Genomic DNA, 17,155 nt, shown 5'->3' on the forward strand with positions numbered 1-17,155 from the left:
TTGCAACATCGGATGTTCCAGCGAATCCATGTGTTTGTCCGGAGGTGTTGTCTCTCGTGTTTCTGGAGTATTATCAACGAACATTACACCATTTGATAAAAGGAAAACTTAAAAAAGATCTCTCGGCTTGGACAGGAGCTCCACCTGTGTCGAAGATAGAAGCTGAAGCTCATTTTGTTTTGGGGTTGTTGTTTTTTTTACCCGGTTGCCGGTTAACGTGAGAAGAAAGAAGAAGAAGCGAGGAGCTGCTGCTGGGAAGCCCGGCACCGCCAATCTTCAAGTTTTGAGACAGGAGAGCTAAAGGAGGAGCCTGAGCGGAAGAGGTTCGTGAAGCAGTTTTCCTCCAGTTCAGATGATGATGATGAGTTTGTATTCTCGGATATTATAGCCTTCAGCATCACAGAGCCTCCTCATCAGTGCCCTCCTACCCACACTGGCTGAGAGCTCTCCTGCTCCATATGCGCCCTCATCCAACGCCAACACCTCTGCCTTCACACAGCACAAAGGATGGAGATGAATAACAGCTTCACAGCAGATAAACAGTCTGAAAATAAAAATGGATGGCTTTTAAAGCCTTTTCTCATTAAGAGTGACAAACATGAATATATTTACAGTAGTGGAATGTAACTAAGTAGGAAAATACTCTCTTATTTTTTATTTATTTACACAACATGCAAAACATATGAAGAGCATGTTAACTAGAATGTTTCATACAAGCGCAGCTGAAATAATTAGTCGATTGACCAAAAGCTATTTTTGCCTTTTCCATCCAGAAACATTACATGGACCGAGCTTCACATATGTGAGGATTTGCTGCTTTTCCTTTCAATCGTGTTGTATTTTGGAGGCCCAAACATTATGAAGGCGTCACTTTAGGATCTGGGTTATTGTGACCGCATGTCTCAATATTTTCAGATAATTTAAGATTAATCCATAATGAAAATAATTTTTAGTGGAAATCCTGTACAAAATAGTTTGAAATGAGCTCCAAGGGGACATTTATTACGCATTGAGTTCTCTTACTTTCATAACTTTAGTAGGTATAAACAGGAAAATCTACCTGTTAGTCAAGAAAAAGTGAGTTACTTAAGTTGAGGATCTGAATAATTTCCTCCACCACTGCATATTGTTTGCAAGAATTTTCTGGAATCAGTTAATACAAATTGAGAAACTGATGAAGAACTGAAGTGTAAAGTGTGGCTGACTTTTGAACCCAAAATGAGAAGCTGGAACTCTTTTGAGGCTAAAATAAATCAGGTATAGTAGATGTTGACCATTAGATGGTTCCTATACTGGGCTTGTTTTACATCTCACTGTAGGAAAAACCTATTTTTACTGGGACACTTATGACTGTAGCCATTATTAAAAGTAGTAACACCTGTGCAACTACAACAAGTCAAAATGTGAACCAGGTATAGAAGAGCTGAGAAAAAACAGCTGCAACAGTGATACTGGTACACTTTGATATATTTTTTATTGTTGAGCCTGATGTGTCTACACAGTTGTAGACTGTATACCATTTGGCGGTTTGCAAACTGGGTCATCACAGCAGTAGTTCTCAAAGGGGCGGTCTGGAGACCCCTAGGGGTCCCTGACAGGGTCCCAAGCATTAAGGGGAATAATTTGTTTTCACTATAATTCCATCCATGAGTAACGCAAAGGTGGAACATACGACTATGTTGGTCCGTGCTCTAGTTTTGTGTCAGTTTAGGGGTCCCTGTTGTGAAAAAGGTTACAAACCACTGATTTACATTATGAATGAATGGATTACAGCAGTGGTTCCCATATGGTGCGCCGAGGCACACTGTCCAGGTGTGCCTCGGGAATTTGTTACAACCATAGATTATTATTGAAATATACAACTATACAGCAAGTGATTCAATTTACTATATCTTTTCTTGTACATATTCACTTCCTAATACAGAGGCAAAATTGATACCCTTTAAATCCTTTAAAAAACCTCCAGGGAACTAAAAATAAACATGTACAAAGAAATTGGATAACGTGTTATAGAGGCATTTTTGCACAGATAAGAAAACAGGTGTGCCTTGAGATTTTGACTTGCCCTCTGGTGTACCTTGGACACAAAGAGTTTGAAAACCACTGGATTAAAGGACGTATTTTCATTATTAATCATTCTAGATAGTTTTACGATTGTTATGATAGTCACAAATCAAATGACATTCTGTTTATACTGATATAAAGCAGAACGAAGCAGCAAATCTTCACATTCAACCAGGATGAGTTTACTGTTTTCTGTCAGTCAACTAATCGATTAATCAGCTCATTATTTCGGCTCTAGATCAAAGTGGGATATTTACTAAAACAGAATATCTTCCCGGTGGCTGTTTGTACCTCCTCAGGTGAGTTCACCACAGAGGTGAATGAATGGTACTGCACCTACTTAGTGCTTCTTTGGCATTCAGGCAAATAGTCCTCTGCAGCGAGGAACAGCCACTTGGATTTTGACATGCTCTGATGCACAGCTGCAGCTCAAGTGAGCCCCTTCCTCAGACCAGTTTTAGCCACAAAGAGCTCCAAAGGTTTGTTATTCATTATTGCCCTCTAGTGGGTTTGTGTGCGTTTGCATTTTAAAGGGCCAATCCACTGATTTCACACATCAAAGTCAGTTTACAACTTAGTACTTCTCAGCCTATGAAAACAGTGGTATAGTTTCCTCTATGGCTCTGGAGGGACCCTCCAAAGTTGGAAAAAAAAAATCAACCCAGATGATGTCATGTTGATGTCATCAGGTTTATCTTGGGTTGGAGGTACATTTTTTACAGAAAGCTGATGTTACAGACCATATGGAGTTTGAAAAATGTGGGTATTCACCAGGCACGGATGGTCTTATGTTGTGGGAGATATGGGAGATGTAGGATCCAGTGTTACTAAATTAATGAACTTCCCCTTTTAACTAGAGACTTAATTGCACAAGGCTGCCCAGCTGAGCAGCAGTTTTTTAGTAGAGATAATACTCACCTAGACTCACTTGAACTTAAGATTGCTGCTTTCCATAATGAAATATTGAGTATGTTAAACCACAAGTACTTTGATTGCAATGTAACTAAAATGCTATACTACCATTACCTATAATTTGATCCCATGTGGTTTTGTGTGACAACAATAACAGGTGCATGGAATTATTTTCAGTCGAATCAAAGGGAAAACACTTCTATATTTCCTGTTTGGTCTTCTCCCATTGTTTCTGTGTGTTCTGCTGCCCTGCTGACCCTGGAGCTGAACTCTTCTTCTGACAGCTCTCTGATGAGCAAATGAGGATACTCAGTGTTCACACCAGCATGGCCCAGATAAAGAGCCCTTCCTTCCTCCATCCTGGCAGCAGTTGCCTTGAAAAGACGCACATGTGCCAAAAAATGCCTCTTTGGTGCAAAAGAGCAGATTTACACACACAAACCAGTAGGCCTGGAGCTTTCCTGGAAATGCCAAGGGGGGTTGGCATTTCAAAAAAAACAGCGAAAATGCTAGAATAAGAGAAAACGCACAGACTTCCTGCTATTGTTTGAACATTACTCGGGAAGTCACAATAAATGGTGTCAGCTTTTTTCTGATGTGATAGTCAAATAATCTCATGACACTGTCAATACGACTGACTTTTCACTTGGATAGTGAGCGCTGAATTGCAAATGAATATAATCAACATGCATCTAATCACCAACACAAATAAAGCAAGTGCTTGACAGCTGTTTGTTCGAAATTTACAGAAATATATTGATGCTGCGAGCTCCAGAATGTAATTAAAGCAAGCTGATTAAAAAGAGCAAAAAAAAATCTATTAAGCCCACTCATTTTTTGAATATCAGAAATCCAATTTTATGTACAAATAAGTTGATTTGCCGTGTTTCATTTATCTCATTGTGCTGATGTATTCTTCATTTTCTCTTCTTCCTCCACCTCCTTTCACAGGCCCACTCTGACCGGTAAAGAGCGTGTGTGCTGTGTGGGCCGGATCGCTCCGGAGTTTTCTGTCTTGCACAGCGAGCATTAGTCACCCAGGTTGGTGGATGAAGAGAACAAGTAGCTCAGGTGGGTGGAAGTGCCCTCATATTGGATCACAGAGAGGCCTCAAAAACAAAGAACAATGCCTCTGAGATGAGACGCAGAGGGAGAGCAATGTTTATCCAAACAGGGCTTCAAAAATAAATGTGTTTCAGAGCAGCTTATGTCCAACAAAGAGATATTAATCCTTTCTTTACACCTAATGTAAGAGTTTCTCATTACGCCAATCAGGTTTTGTATATTCATATGTTCAAATTAAGGTTATGCACTATTTTATGGGTTTGTAATCTTCTAACAATTTCCAAGGACATTCCCTGGAAAGCACTGGAGGAGTGTTAATGTTTACATTGCTAAGACAGGAGCTTTGTGTAGCTTTCGACCTGGCCAGGCTGGGGCTGGTTGGTTAGCATGCTAATCTTACTAGATATCTCTGCAACACAACACGTAGACCTCTATTCACATTCTGTTGATAATTTTCATTCATTTTTTAAAGTTTTCATCTAAGATTATTACATATTGCTCCTTTAATGAAAGACTGACTCAAAGGATTAGTACTGAATGAACACTGTCTCCAGTGTCCAAATAATCACACCAAGCAGCACAGTTTTCTTAGGAAACGTCTTAGAAATTACAGTCCTGTAAAATAAAGCGTTACCCAACTCAATACATAACAAATGACATTGTACAAAATTAACAAAAACCCATGTGGTCTAGGTGACTTTTAAAATTACACATCCCCCTCTACGTATTAGGACACTGACAAACAGTATATACAAACCAAAACAAGTAGATTTACAACAGTTTATATTTTGCTGGTGAGAAATTACTTCAAAATCAAATGATTTGAGTGTTTGAGACGATGCAAATGTTTCACAGAACAGCAAATATGCACAACTGTATCTGATGCTTCCAAATAGGGCCATTAGAGCTACTGATTGTCCAGATACAGTCACCCATAATAACTAACATACAAAAATAAATCAAAGTATAAAAAGAGGATTCATACAGCTAACTAACGTTTCATCATCATCCAGTGTGGACACTACAACACCATAAATACTCATGGACCAAAAGTGACTTGTTAAAACATTCTGGTTGAGCACATTAACACTTGAATGTGTAAAGAGCAGAGCAAGTCAACAGCACTAGAAAACAGGTCAGCCTTTGCCTCAGCTCAACCCTGTGATGTGTGCAGAGATACTGTACATTACGTACTCTGCACAATTAGAATTTGAGTTCATGTTCAAAGAGTGCGAGGAGCAGGAGACAGGCCCAACCCATCAATAGACCGAGGTTCTGCATGAGAAACATGAGACACGGTCTGTCGGTCTTCACTCGATTCATCTCTGGGAGCTGGAAAGGGAAAGAAATGAAGAGTATAACTGAATTGTTAACAGTTTTGATATTGGTTAGGATTTTTTTTTTAAGAAAAGGCTGATATTCAGTATTTTTGTCATTGTCAAGAAATAGCGTGCCTCTTAAAGGGACAGTACACCCAGAATCAAAATACATATCTTTCCCACTTCCCTGTAGTGCTGTGTATCCATCTAGGTTATTTTCTGGTGTAAGTTGCTGAGTTTGGGAGATTTTGAGGCTGAAGAGATATTCTTTCGGATATAATCGAACTAAATGGCACCTAGCTTGTGGTGCTCAAAGCGCCAAAAAGTACATCTGAAAAACTCAGCAGTAATATCTCTTTCCAGAAATCACGACCTGGTCACTTGAGATATCCACAGACCTTGTTGTGAACAGTTACATGTAGGAACTATTTTATTTCTGCCGAACTACACCATCATGGATGAGAGGCTAGCTAACTAAGCTAGCTATCAGGATACCATAGATGTTTACAGCCTGCGGTGTCATATGCACAAGCTAAGGGTGATCTTGTGACCATGCATGAATTTGAGAATCCAGCTGCCACACAGGATGAAGATTACTTGTTGGATTTAGTCTTTTTGTGGGATTTGTTAGCAAAAAGATATTGTTACAAGCCTCATCCTTTAATAAGGCTCCCTTACCATTTCTACCAGTGACAAATAGAGGAAAATGCCAGCAGTAACAGTGAAGATCCACTGCTGCACCTCCATCTCTGAAGAAACGAACAGTCCGATGTAGAGGCCCATGAAGGCCGTCAAAGCACTCAGAAAGTTCATTAGCACAGCAGTCTTCACTGAGAGTCCGGAGCTGAGCAACACTGCAAAGTCCCCTTTGAGACAGAAAGCGGAGAAAAGATAAGTCGCCAGTCAACCAGAGTGTTTCCTGTCCTCAGCCAACAAACAACAAAAGCATTCCCAAAGTAAGCACCATGAACTCTCACCCATCTCATGAGGGATCTCGTGGCATAGGATGGCCACGGTGGTCGCCATGCCAGTCTCAGCTGAAGAGGAGAACGCCGCCCCGACAACCAGGCCATCGGCAAAGTTATGAAGGCTGTCTCCAACGATTACCATCACAGCCAGCAGGGGAACCCCTTGTCCTGGGAACACAAAGAGAGCCTGTGTCGTTACAGCTCATCCTCAGACCATGACAATTAATCAGCCATGCCAGGCGATTAATTACAAAGAACATCGCAATCAGCTGTGTTATGCAGCTCATTTTGACGTAGCTTACTCTGTTGTGAAGGCCTCCTTGTGTCTGTGAGTTCAGGAGATACTTCTGTGCACTCTGAGTCATCAACTGGTCCCTGCAGGACACAGATGATTATTCACAGCACAGATTGAACCCACTTAACCTTTGATAATTCGAGAAATTAAATATGGGCAAATGAAGGGGCCTGAATGAGACAAATTCAACAAAACAGGATATTTTATGCACCAAGAGTAAACAGGCCTCAGTATGTAGTTTACAAAAACAGTCTTTCCATGTGTCCGATACGTTCTAGTTGTACATTCAACTGTACACGATTCAACACAATCATGAAGTGCATTTTGAATGATTCAATACTTCTCATTCTCCAACATCCTACATGCTCTGTTCCTTCACTCCCTCCCACACCACTCTTCATTGCCTGTTATATAATAGCAGCAAAGGAAAATTGATTTAACTGTATTTCAGTCAGTTTTATAAAATGTGAACATGGATTCGATGGATTCAGAAAGTCTTTGATCTACAGTATGTGTGCTCAGAGATTTTTTGAAGGATTGCTGTTTACTGTAACATCCGTTTCTAAGCTGATATATAAGTGTGCAAGCGAAAAAATGTCCAAAATCGTGCTGTAATTGGTTGTTCTCCTGTCAACAGTGCCCTCTAGCAGAACGCCACTGTTTATAAGTGCATTAGTGGTTTCTTGATGCCTGGGTGGAGGAGTACTGTGGGAGTGAAGCATCAACGGGAAGATTAAACCATATTGATTCTAGTTACTCCACAGTGGTGCAGCACAGTAAACACAATGTTTACCAAGTGTATTAATTTCGCTGCTACTGCAGCTGCGTCTTGTTTTTGGGAGTGAAGAAAATATTGTTACACAAAGTAGGAATTAAACAGTTTGATTTAATTGTATTACAATGATGCTAAACTTTACTGAAATAATGGATTCTCTTATCTGGGGGTGCATCACACAAAAATGGAAACCACTCATGCAGAAGCACTACACCTCGTGTATATATGTTTTTTTTTTCTCTCTTCTAAGCACTTGATGTGTGACCCTCTTTAAATGTTTTTCTGTCTAAGTTCCAGGAACTGCCTCGTCATGTTCCCTACGTCCCCTCTCTAAAGCAAATAACAGGGGTGATGATTGGAATCAGATTTGGCTGCCAAGAACATGAAGTTAAAAAACATTACAGTTGAGTCAGGGCAGTGATGAGACTCACCAGCTGTATGGTGGAGATGGACTTGCCTCTCTGCGACTGACCATTGCAGTGGAGCTCTAAGGGAAGGTCACCAGAATGACCCTGTAGACAAAAGAAAGTCATGAGACTGCTGTTGCTCAGCAGTCAGCTCAGATAACTTGCTTGTTCACGGAAAACTCTAAAAGTTCAACCTCTGGCTAGATAAAGAAAAGCAGCATCAACTTTTCCTTCTATGTTTTTTACAGTATCTGCGTCGTTAAATTGATAGAGGCTACAAAGATCTAAACTCTTACATGGCCATGAGAAGGGACAAAAAAGGAAAATATTCTCTCAATAAGGAAAAAGCCGTAGATCCCTGCGATCATGCCCAGAATCTTCCACAGATACTCCTTTCCTTCTGTGAAGTGTTGGTCATCATGACTGTGAGTGTCATCGTGGAGACCGAGGATCTCCAAAGGAGACAAAGAGGGAAATAATTAGACATTTACTCCAGCGTCAACACAAACTATTTTTATACATGTATGGCGCTTGACTCACAGTTACAGAGGATGGTGCAGTGGCTCTGTGTCCTATACCTGTGGTATGAGGTGCAGGAGGGCATCTCCTGAGAGGGTTCCAACTGCCAGGCCCACAAACAGCTGTAGGATGAGTGTGTAGGTTTCCTGGCAGGAGTTGAAGAAGATCAGACAGATACCGAGCATGGAGCCCAACGTGATGAGAAGGACAGCAGCTGTGCTGTAGCCATACTCTGTAGAGGGGAGAGAGTTTTGAGAGTTTAAGGCCCTGACACATCAGAACTAGCTGCAACAAAGGCTGACTGTTGTGTTGCCTCACGTCTCCTGTGTCTCAGCTAAAAAGCTACACTTGAAAACATCGCATAGATTACAGCTGGCAGCCAAAGACCTCCCTGCGGACGTGTGGTGGCATTTTTGACACCACTCTTGCTAATATAGCTGCTTCTAATGTCTGATAAAAAAAGTTCCAAATGGCCCTGGCAAAGAGGCAGAGGAGAAAATAAGGATAAACCATGCTAAATGGGTGAAATCATGAATACTAAACACGATGAGCCACCGCTGATTCTACATGCTCAACCGGGCAAAAAGCCACCAACAAGGGCCTTGCAGTGTCCTTACAGTTACCTAGTAGAGCCACGGAGGCTCACCGACTGCCCTGACAATGCCAGACGGCCGACCGTCAGCCTGGTGTGTCAGGCACTTAGACACATTTTTTCTGTACAAATATTAAAGGGAACATACTTTTGGGTTTTTTCCCTTTCTTTTAAAGTGTTATATAGCTTTTCTGTGGATGTAATATCGACACCAAAGGGAGTCGACCAAAATGTTACATGCTAAGAAGACAGCTTTCACTGTATATTGTAAATGCGTGTGAAACCACTGGACAATTTTAACAAGACGAGGGCCAGTACAAAGCTAAGTTCAACACAAAAGTTGTCATGTACTTGTACATTTGAAAATGTCAAGACCAAATTCATTAACTCTTTTGTTGATGGACATTTGGCTAGTATCTCTACAGTGACTGGAAAAGTATTGAATTGAGCAGTAACTTAACAAGCTCAAGGAATGAGTTAACATCCTCCAAAATGTTGTCAAAAAAAAGTAGTAAAGAAGTCAATCAATAGATGATATTATATGTATATTTCATATGTACGATGAAGTACAATGTCTTACTCTCGAGAGCAGTGGGCAGAGATCCTCTTCTTTTTTGCTCTGCAGACTCACAGGCATTGCCTAGCAACTGCTGAATGATGGCTGGGCAAATTTGTCTGAAGTGCTCCTTGGAAATTGGCAAATGAGGATTCAGAGAAAAAATATCCACCAGCTGATTGGCTGAAAAACATACCTAATTAGAAACAAAGTAAAGGACAAGTGTGTGGATGAGTAGGAGGTTCTTGAAATCAAACCAACATGCAGTTCACAGCACTTTTGTCATGGTTTTTGTAATCATCAGAACAGGTGCTTTGCCTCAGCCTCACCTGTGCCCAGTCTTGATTTAGTCCTCGGGGTTCATGGTTGCAGCCATCCGGCCCGGCCACTTTCTGTGATCTCCCTGTGATGCTCCGCCTCTTCCTGTTGTGAGAGTGCGTCACTCCTTCCTGTCCTACTCCCAGCTGATGAAGCAACTCCTCCAAGTCTGAGCAAAGAAATCACTGCGTCATGACACTGCGCACCAGGTCGGTGAAAACACAACTTTATGCAAATGAGATTGAAAAAAGAGCTAAAGAAAAGTTTGCAAAACAAACAGCAACGCAGATGACTGATAATTGGAGAGTAGTGGCGTTCAATACAGCAACAAGGTTTTGGATTGAGCCTGCTGGTTTCCTGTATTTAGCAATGTATCTGATACGTATTTGAAACCTCTTTTTAAAAACCCAGACTATTAAAAATCTTTTAGGAGGGTTGGTTACTCTGTCATGCATGATGACTCATTCCTCCTATTCAGTGGCAGCGAGAGGAAACCCCTGTAAAATTAGAATTTAAATAGAGAAGATATTGAAGAGTTAAAGCTGCTATAATCAGTATTTTTATAATGATAATGGATCAAATGACTGTGTAATGTAAAAGATACATCAGCCACCTAAGGTGAAACCTCTGGACACAAATGGTTGGGAAATTTTGGAGACAGACAGAGCGAGCTATAGAGCTTCTGTTTGCAGCTAAAAAGCAAATGTTAGTCTGTTTAAATGTGCCAACTGTGGAACTTACCCATTATCTGCAGGTAACTGGTGCGATTTAGGGATTGAAATATGTAGTCAGTAAAGAAAGCAGGAGACGGGAGGTTCCTCTGTCTGAAACAGTGGCCCTGCAGGATATGGCTGATGACGGCTGCGGCCAGTTTGGGCACAGAAGACACACCAGCACCTGGATCTTCTTGCACGCCAACATCTTGAAGGAGGTCAGCGGCATCAATACACTGTGGGATAAAAGATGAAATGATCATGTCTGCTTATACAGCCGTCGAGAAAGATTTCTCAAATAAAAATCCCTTACTTGCAAGTCAGATGAGGCATCTTGATTGGAGGGGTGATAGTGCTGGTTGATAATCTGCAGAATACTTTCTGTTTCGCTGGATGATAGGAAGAGGCTGTTCTCAGATGGGTGTAGATTGGTGAGGGCCAAAAGGTAGAACTGATGGTTCCCAAAGGACGAGGAGGAGGAGGAGGTTAGGGAGGAAGGAGAGGCAGCATTTGACACACACAGGTCTTCTAGGTTAATTATGTAGTACAGCAGAACAGTGGAGATCCGCTGGTATTCCTCCCGAGAGAGGTAATCCTTCCCATCATCCTCGAGCACAGAGAGAGCTACGTCTGGTGTCAGGCACTGCAAGAATAGCAACATGTAAGAAGAAGAGAACCATTTGGGGCAGATTTTAAGGATAGAAATTTACCAGGTCATATCTTCCTTATAAAAAGGCCTAATTTCTCTCTGCATTCACTGTTCTCTGCTTCCTAGAAAAGCTTTGTGCTGCTGTTTGTTTGGTGAGGGGAATACAAGCCCAATTAGATCCACACACAAAAGCTTAAGAGAGTGAAGCATTGTTCCTTGCTCTCTTCATTTTTAAATCTCACGACCAATGCTTGACACACACATATAATCCTATTGTTAGCCTGCCTGCACAAACATGTGAAGTACCTAAAACTCCACTCTATGGAGTTTATTATGCAAAACTGAGGGATGTCTAAAGCCACTCAGCATGAATGCCCCGTAGGGGTCAAGTTCTTAAGCCTCTGCATTCAATCACATTCCAGCCATAACAAGTATGTTTCTTAGAATAAGCAGGCAGGACTGGGATGAATACATATTTAGTACTAAAAGTTGCTCAATTTATCATGTAGTGATACTTAAGGATAATGTTAAAGGTCCAATTTGTATGAAAGATAATTTTTGAGTCTCGTTACCAACTTGTCAAATACTGATGCTTTGGGATGGTGGCCAACCCAACCTACAATCTCAAAGCATCACTGATTTAGTTGGGAATTCTTAATTAGTGGAGGTATAGACCGTACCTTGTCACAGATGCCCTGAGATGTACCAGTTCGCTCTGCACAGTGCACCGCCCTGAGGACCTTGGCGATCAGGATACCGGTGTGGTTCTTTTGGAGCTGTGGCTCGTCGTCGGTATTTAAGGGCAAATCCAAGGCCCTGAGAACCTCCTGCAGGTACCCCCGCTCCTGCCCTTTAACCTCCAGCACCCTCCCCAGAAGACAAACACGTAGAAGCAGCAGCAGCAAAGTGGGAGCACTGCTCCTGAAGTGCATGTTCCTACCAAGGCCGTCCGACTCCCTCAAGCTCCCAGGACTGGCTTAGGACTTGAGACAATGTGAAGATGATAGAGAGAAAACACAAACAAGCAAAGTGAGAGAGAAGTTTGTTCCAAGGTGAACAAGAAGAGAGAACAGAAAGCTTCTAGAGAAGAAGAGCTGTGGGAGGTGTTAATAATAGGTACGCCTGATCTGGTGGAGGACCAGAGGCTCAGTGGGCACCCCTCAGCTGAACCACCCCTTACAGTGCCGAATGGTCAACCAAAGCCTGGGCCCCTCAGTCCACAACAAAAGGATTAGCAAGTAAGAGAGCACAGGGGCAGGGAGAAGGGGGCATGAAGGGGGAGACGGTGGAGAAAATAATTAGTATTGAACAGAACTAGGGAGTACGGAAAAGCTATAATTAATGAAAAGCAGCAGCTCACAGACAAAGAGCCATATCTTAAACAAACTAATGCTCCTAAAGTGCCTGGAAATGCCTCACCTATCATTTTTGTAATACTGAAGAATGTTTTAAAAGTGTAAGCGTTCATTATGGTATAAATATTGAATCAGTTTCCTTATTTAACAGCATCAATTGTAAAGGAACAAGACAGGAGCTGGTGTGAGTGCATTCATGCTGTCTGTTGACTACGAGCCCCAGAGCCCCCAATGCATAAAGCACTGGGGACGTTTGAATCAAAAGGTTTCTTATTCTGTATGATCTCTGAGTCATCAAAGATCAAACATACAGTGCAAAACATGCCAAGCTTTCTCGCAACGCTTTCCAACATCCTCCCACAACATGCACCCTGCAGGTCAAACCGACCGAGCGATAAGAGGGCAAAAGCTGCAGTAATACCTGAGATAGAATGGATGAGAAAGCTTACCAGATGAAACAGGCCTACCGTTATCCCCTCTGCTCCTCTCAGCTGCTATTAACTAGGTTTGTTTTCCTCCTCCGGTTGGATAAACAAAAGATCCAGAGCTTGTTTGGGTAGAATTCTTGGGCATTGGCGCTGCTGTTAAAACCCTCTTACGAGAAGTAAGAGTTGAGTAAGCTCCCGAGGATTAGCTGCGACAGCCTTAGAGGGCTGTTGTTGCCATGGAGAGCACTGCCTCATTTTCAACATGAGGTAAATGGGGTGGCCAGCAGTTAGTAGGGGTGATTGAACTGCTGATACCTGACAGACTAATATTTTGAAAGTCTGCATTAATCATTCATGATTGTACGTAAAATCACTTGACAAAATAACAGATGTGATAGTTTCCTCCTGTGCCAAGTTGGAATCAGATGTAATTATCTTTCCTACTGTATATGTACAAAAAAAAAATCTAAATAGCAGCCTGTTATTCCAAGCAAATCTGCTGTGTACCTACATCATATCAGCAGTAATGTGAAAGACCTACAAAATACAAAGACACATTATTCGTGTTTGAATAAACAGTTTGTGATCAAAAGTGAATAAAGCTGTAGGATCGTTGCCAAGTCATTAGAGAAAGGGTTTTGTGTGTGCTACGGTATGTGAAATGATGCAAAAATGCCACAGGGACATGCTGCCCTCCTCCCTTGTTCACTCTGATGAATATACTGTCACATGGGTAGTTAAGGTTGGCCAAACAACAACTATTTCCAAGAAATGTTGGCAGAGAGACGCAGGCAGGAAGCAAGCATCCCCATCTCACTCTTACTTTGGAGCCTGACAGGCAGCAATGACAAACTCATCAGAGTATCCCGTAATCACTCCTGTTATGACAATATTATATCTTTGATAAATCAAAGAATAGGGCTATATTTTGCTCCAAAATTGTTCAGTTAGGAGACTGTTTAGTTTGAAATAGTGCTTTTATTTAAGTTGAGCCATGTTAGTTGCTTTACTCTGGGGATAGCAATGTTACTGACATATCTCAACAACTACTGGACAGATTGCTGTGATTTTTGGTAAAAATATCATGGTTCATGGTTCCCAGAAGATGAAAGGCCATAGTGATCCCCTGACTTTTCATCTAGCTCCACCATGAGGTTGATGTTTTTGGTTGTTAGTGAAATGTCTCGACAACTATTGGACAAATTGCTGTGTAATTTGGTACAGATATCACGGTTCATGGTTCCCAGAGGACGAAAGCCTTTGGTGCTCAACTGACTTTTAATCCAGCACCACCATGCAGTTGACCTCATTTTTTGTTTTTTAGGAAAGGTCTTGACAACTACTGGACAGATTGCAGAGAAATTTGGTAAAGAGATTCCTGGTCCCCAGAAGACGAGGCCTACTGACTTTGTTGTTCCCCTGACTTTTCATCTAGCACAAGCTCGAGGAGGAAGTTTTTGGATTTCAGTTAAATTTCTCAACAATTATTGGACAGATTGCCATGATCTGGTGATCTGCTGACTTTTCATCCAGTACCACCAGCAGGTCTAAGTTCTCACTTATCCAGGGAAATATGCAAACATTTTTCCAATGGATTAGCAACAAATTTTCATTCATGGTTCATGATTTTCATGATTTCCCGACTCTTCCTCTAGCGTCAACATGAGCCTCACACTTTTTGTTCAGTGTGAAATACCTCAAAAGCATTTGAAATGACTGTCATAAGATTTGGGACAAACATGAGGGTTAATTAGGCTTTATCCACTTTATCCCAGCTGTTTATATTTGACCAGATACAGTGTTGACATGCACATTGAAGTGCAAATAAGCTTATGTCAACATAGCACAGTAAACTAAGATAGTGAACATGGTCAACATAACCTGCGAAACATTGGTATCTTAGCTTTGTCTTTGTGAGCAGGTTCGCATGTTGATAGCAATAAGCTTCGGTTCGATTGTCATCAAACCCCCTTTCTTTATTCTCTTAAAGGATAACTACCGTTTTTTACAACCTGGACCTTATTTCTAGCAAAATATATGATCATTTACTCACCCAGATAACTTTGGTGTCATTTGAAGTCGTTCGGACGAAATTGGATCCAGTGTAGCGCCGGTATATCCATATAATGCAAGTGACGGGGCACCGAAACACAGCCTCTATACGCATTATCTGCCACAAAACTAGTTCATTTCACCAATAGTTTGTTACGATACGCTAGTGCTATTCCCCTCTGAGTCCGGGCTCATCCGTTATCAACATCCGGTATCGAACTAGCAGTAGCAGCTTCAGGTAAACAAGCCGGCTGTCGCGGGTGCGCACGCAGCTCAAAGATGACATCTTCCAGGTCAGAGGTAGAAGTCAACCTACAGACCCCGGATGTTGACAACAGACGAGCCCGGACTCAGAGGGGAATAGCACTAGCGTATCGTAGCAAAATATTGGTGAAATGAACTAGTTTCGTGGCAGATAGTGCTCATAGAGGCTGCGCTTCGGTGCCCCGTCACTCGCATTATATGGATATACGCGGCGCTCCACTGGATCTAATTTCGTCCGAACGACGCCAAATGACACCGAAGTTATCTGGGTGAGTAAATGATAATATATTTTGCTAGAAATAAGGTCCAGGTTGTAAAAAACGGTAGTTATCCTGTTCAGTCACTATTTAGTCAACTTTATATACATGTCTCTACAAATCAAGGTAAAACACTGTTTTTATGTGCAAAAAAGGAGACATTTCAGGTTTGTTCATTTCATTTATTTTATTTTGCATCTATTTACAATGTTTTAAGCCAGAAATAGGCTGATGAAAAGCCCATGGAGCCCCTAATGATTACAAGTGATCCAACGGAGAAAAATCTGGCTAATTGCATTAATAAAACGTCTTCACCTTTCTTGATTTTCAACTGGTGTTTGGTCTACAAATGTTCTCAGTTATGTTGGTTGGTAAAAGTAAAACATAATCTGTACACATTACACAAATCACGTCGTCATGTAAATTTTGTTATAGATCACTTATTATCTTGTCCATGATTTGCTTAGTGCCAATGCTTGTACTGTATGATTTATTATATAATTAATTAATAATTATTATACAATAATCTTTCCCCTCCTTTTTTATTTGGAAAAACTCTACAGGCTTTGGTTGTGATTCAGCTCCCAGTACAGTGATCCAAAATAAAGAAAGAAACCAAAATAAAAATCTCTGATCATATAATTTCCATTGTGCTAGTTACAACTGATCTCATGTCTATCTAAGCTTGTTCATTCTGCTCTATGTTGGCCACCAGACCTTTGGTGTCCACATGGGCTCGGAGTGGATTGGTGAAGTACAACTTGTTGTCAAAGGTGCTTTCTCCCAATACAGGGTTGGGTATCCGTTTACGGAAGAGGAGGAAGGCACCAAGTCCAACTAAGGCAATTACAACTAGTACTACAGCCACGGTGATGCCAGCCGACCCGTGAGAGGGTTCTTTAACGATGTGGGCTATGGAGGCAATAGATACAGAAGTATTAACAGTGGTATAACTAGAATTTGGAACATCATATTCAACATATATCTTAGATAAAACAACTTACCAACAGCTGGTGGCTTTTCCGTTGGTGTAATAACTGGAAAAAGAGAATAAATACTCAATGTGACACTGATTGGTCATTTTAAACAATATTATAGCTGAACTTAAACTTACCTTTGGCTGTTTTGCAGATGTAAGACCTATATCTGCTGCAGCTGCTTGTACTCCACTTTCCAGTTTCAGAGTTGATGTCCACACATGAATCTGATTTTGATATTCCTGTTTTCCAGTTGGTGAAGTCAACAACATTGCTATCGATCCACATCCACTCACCTGAAACAAGGAAGACCTTTACAGTAATGACCAATGCAGTGTACTCAGACACAGTAAACGTTAGCTTAAGTCATTGTCCTTTCCTCTTGTTGTCTTTATATTTGAGTCACAGAACTAGTATGTACACAAGTTGTCAATACCAGAATGTGTTTTCTCGGAACAACAGGCCTTCAGAGCAATGGGTGGTTGTTTTCACAATAATTGGCTGTCAGACAAATGGGCTTTTGATGCAATGGGACATTTTTTGGACATTGGGGTTTCGGAATATCGGGCCATTGGAACAATGGCATGGCACCAAAAACTGAGCATTGTTTGTGAATATGAAGGGAGAGCTAGTCAGTCCTCATTATTATATAATACAGCGGACAGCGGAC

General features: G+C 41.3%; 3 protein-coding genes and 1 long non-coding RNA gene across 6 annotated transcripts in view; 1 reads left to right on the plus strand and 3 right to left on the minus strand.

The window, feature by feature from the left end:
* The window catches only part of cacnb2a (calcium channel, voltage-dependent, beta 2a), a 70,599-nt gene extending 70,280 nt beyond the window's left edge, over positions 1-319 (minus strand). The window contains exon 1 of one of the 2 annotated variants that reach the window (XM_084340117.1): positions 1-319. In XM_084340117.1, the coding sequence (XP_084196243.1) occupies positions 1-84 (84 nt within the window). In that variant the 5' untranslated portion in view covers positions 85-319. The other variant, XM_084340120.1, reaches the window with a different exon arrangement.
* The window catches only part of LOC311249253, a 25,068-nt gene continuing 8,146 nt past the window's right edge, over positions 234-17,155 (plus strand). For both annotated transcript variants that reach the window (XR_014621147.1, XR_014621148.1), the window contains exons 1-2: positions 234-323; positions 3,928-4,047. This is a non-coding gene — a long non-coding RNA (uncharacterized lncRNA). The remainder of the gene's footprint in view (positions 324-3,927; positions 4,048-17,155) is intronic.
* LOC311249245 (zinc transporter ZIP12-like) lies at positions 4,041-13,145 on the minus strand. The gene is made up of 13 exons (XM_084340126.1): positions 12,957-13,145; positions 11,833-12,135; positions 10,817-11,146; positions 10,532-10,739; positions 9,802-9,959; positions 9,497-9,668; positions 8,384-8,556; positions 8,102-8,257; positions 7,830-7,910; positions 6,631-6,703; positions 6,338-6,496; positions 6,039-6,226; positions 4,041-5,373 (listed from the first exon to the last, which is right to left on the minus strand). Exons 2-13 carry the CDS (start codon positions 12,082-12,084, stop codon positions 5,245-5,247), a joined length of 2,079 nt encoding a protein of 692 aa, XP_084196252.1. The 5' UTR covers positions 12,085-12,135; positions 12,957-13,145; the 3' UTR covers positions 4,041-5,244.
* LOC311249252 (macrophage mannose receptor 1-like) overlaps positions 15,561-17,155 on the minus strand; it is a 21,478-nt gene continuing 19,883 nt past the window's right edge. The window contains 3 exon segments of the mRNA XM_084340144.1: positions 15,561-16,420; positions 16,513-16,545; positions 16,623-16,781. Of these exon segments, the coding sequence (XP_084196270.1) occupies positions 16,188-16,420; positions 16,513-16,545; positions 16,623-16,781 (425 nt within the window). The 3' untranslated portion in view covers positions 15,561-16,187.

Source organism: Pagrus pagrus (assembly GCF_965226575.1).
Source record: "Pagrus pagrus genome assembly, chromosome: 20".
Classification (NCBI taxonomy): Eukaryota; Metazoa; Chordata; class Actinopteri; order Spariformes; family Sparidae; genus Pagrus; species Pagrus pagrus.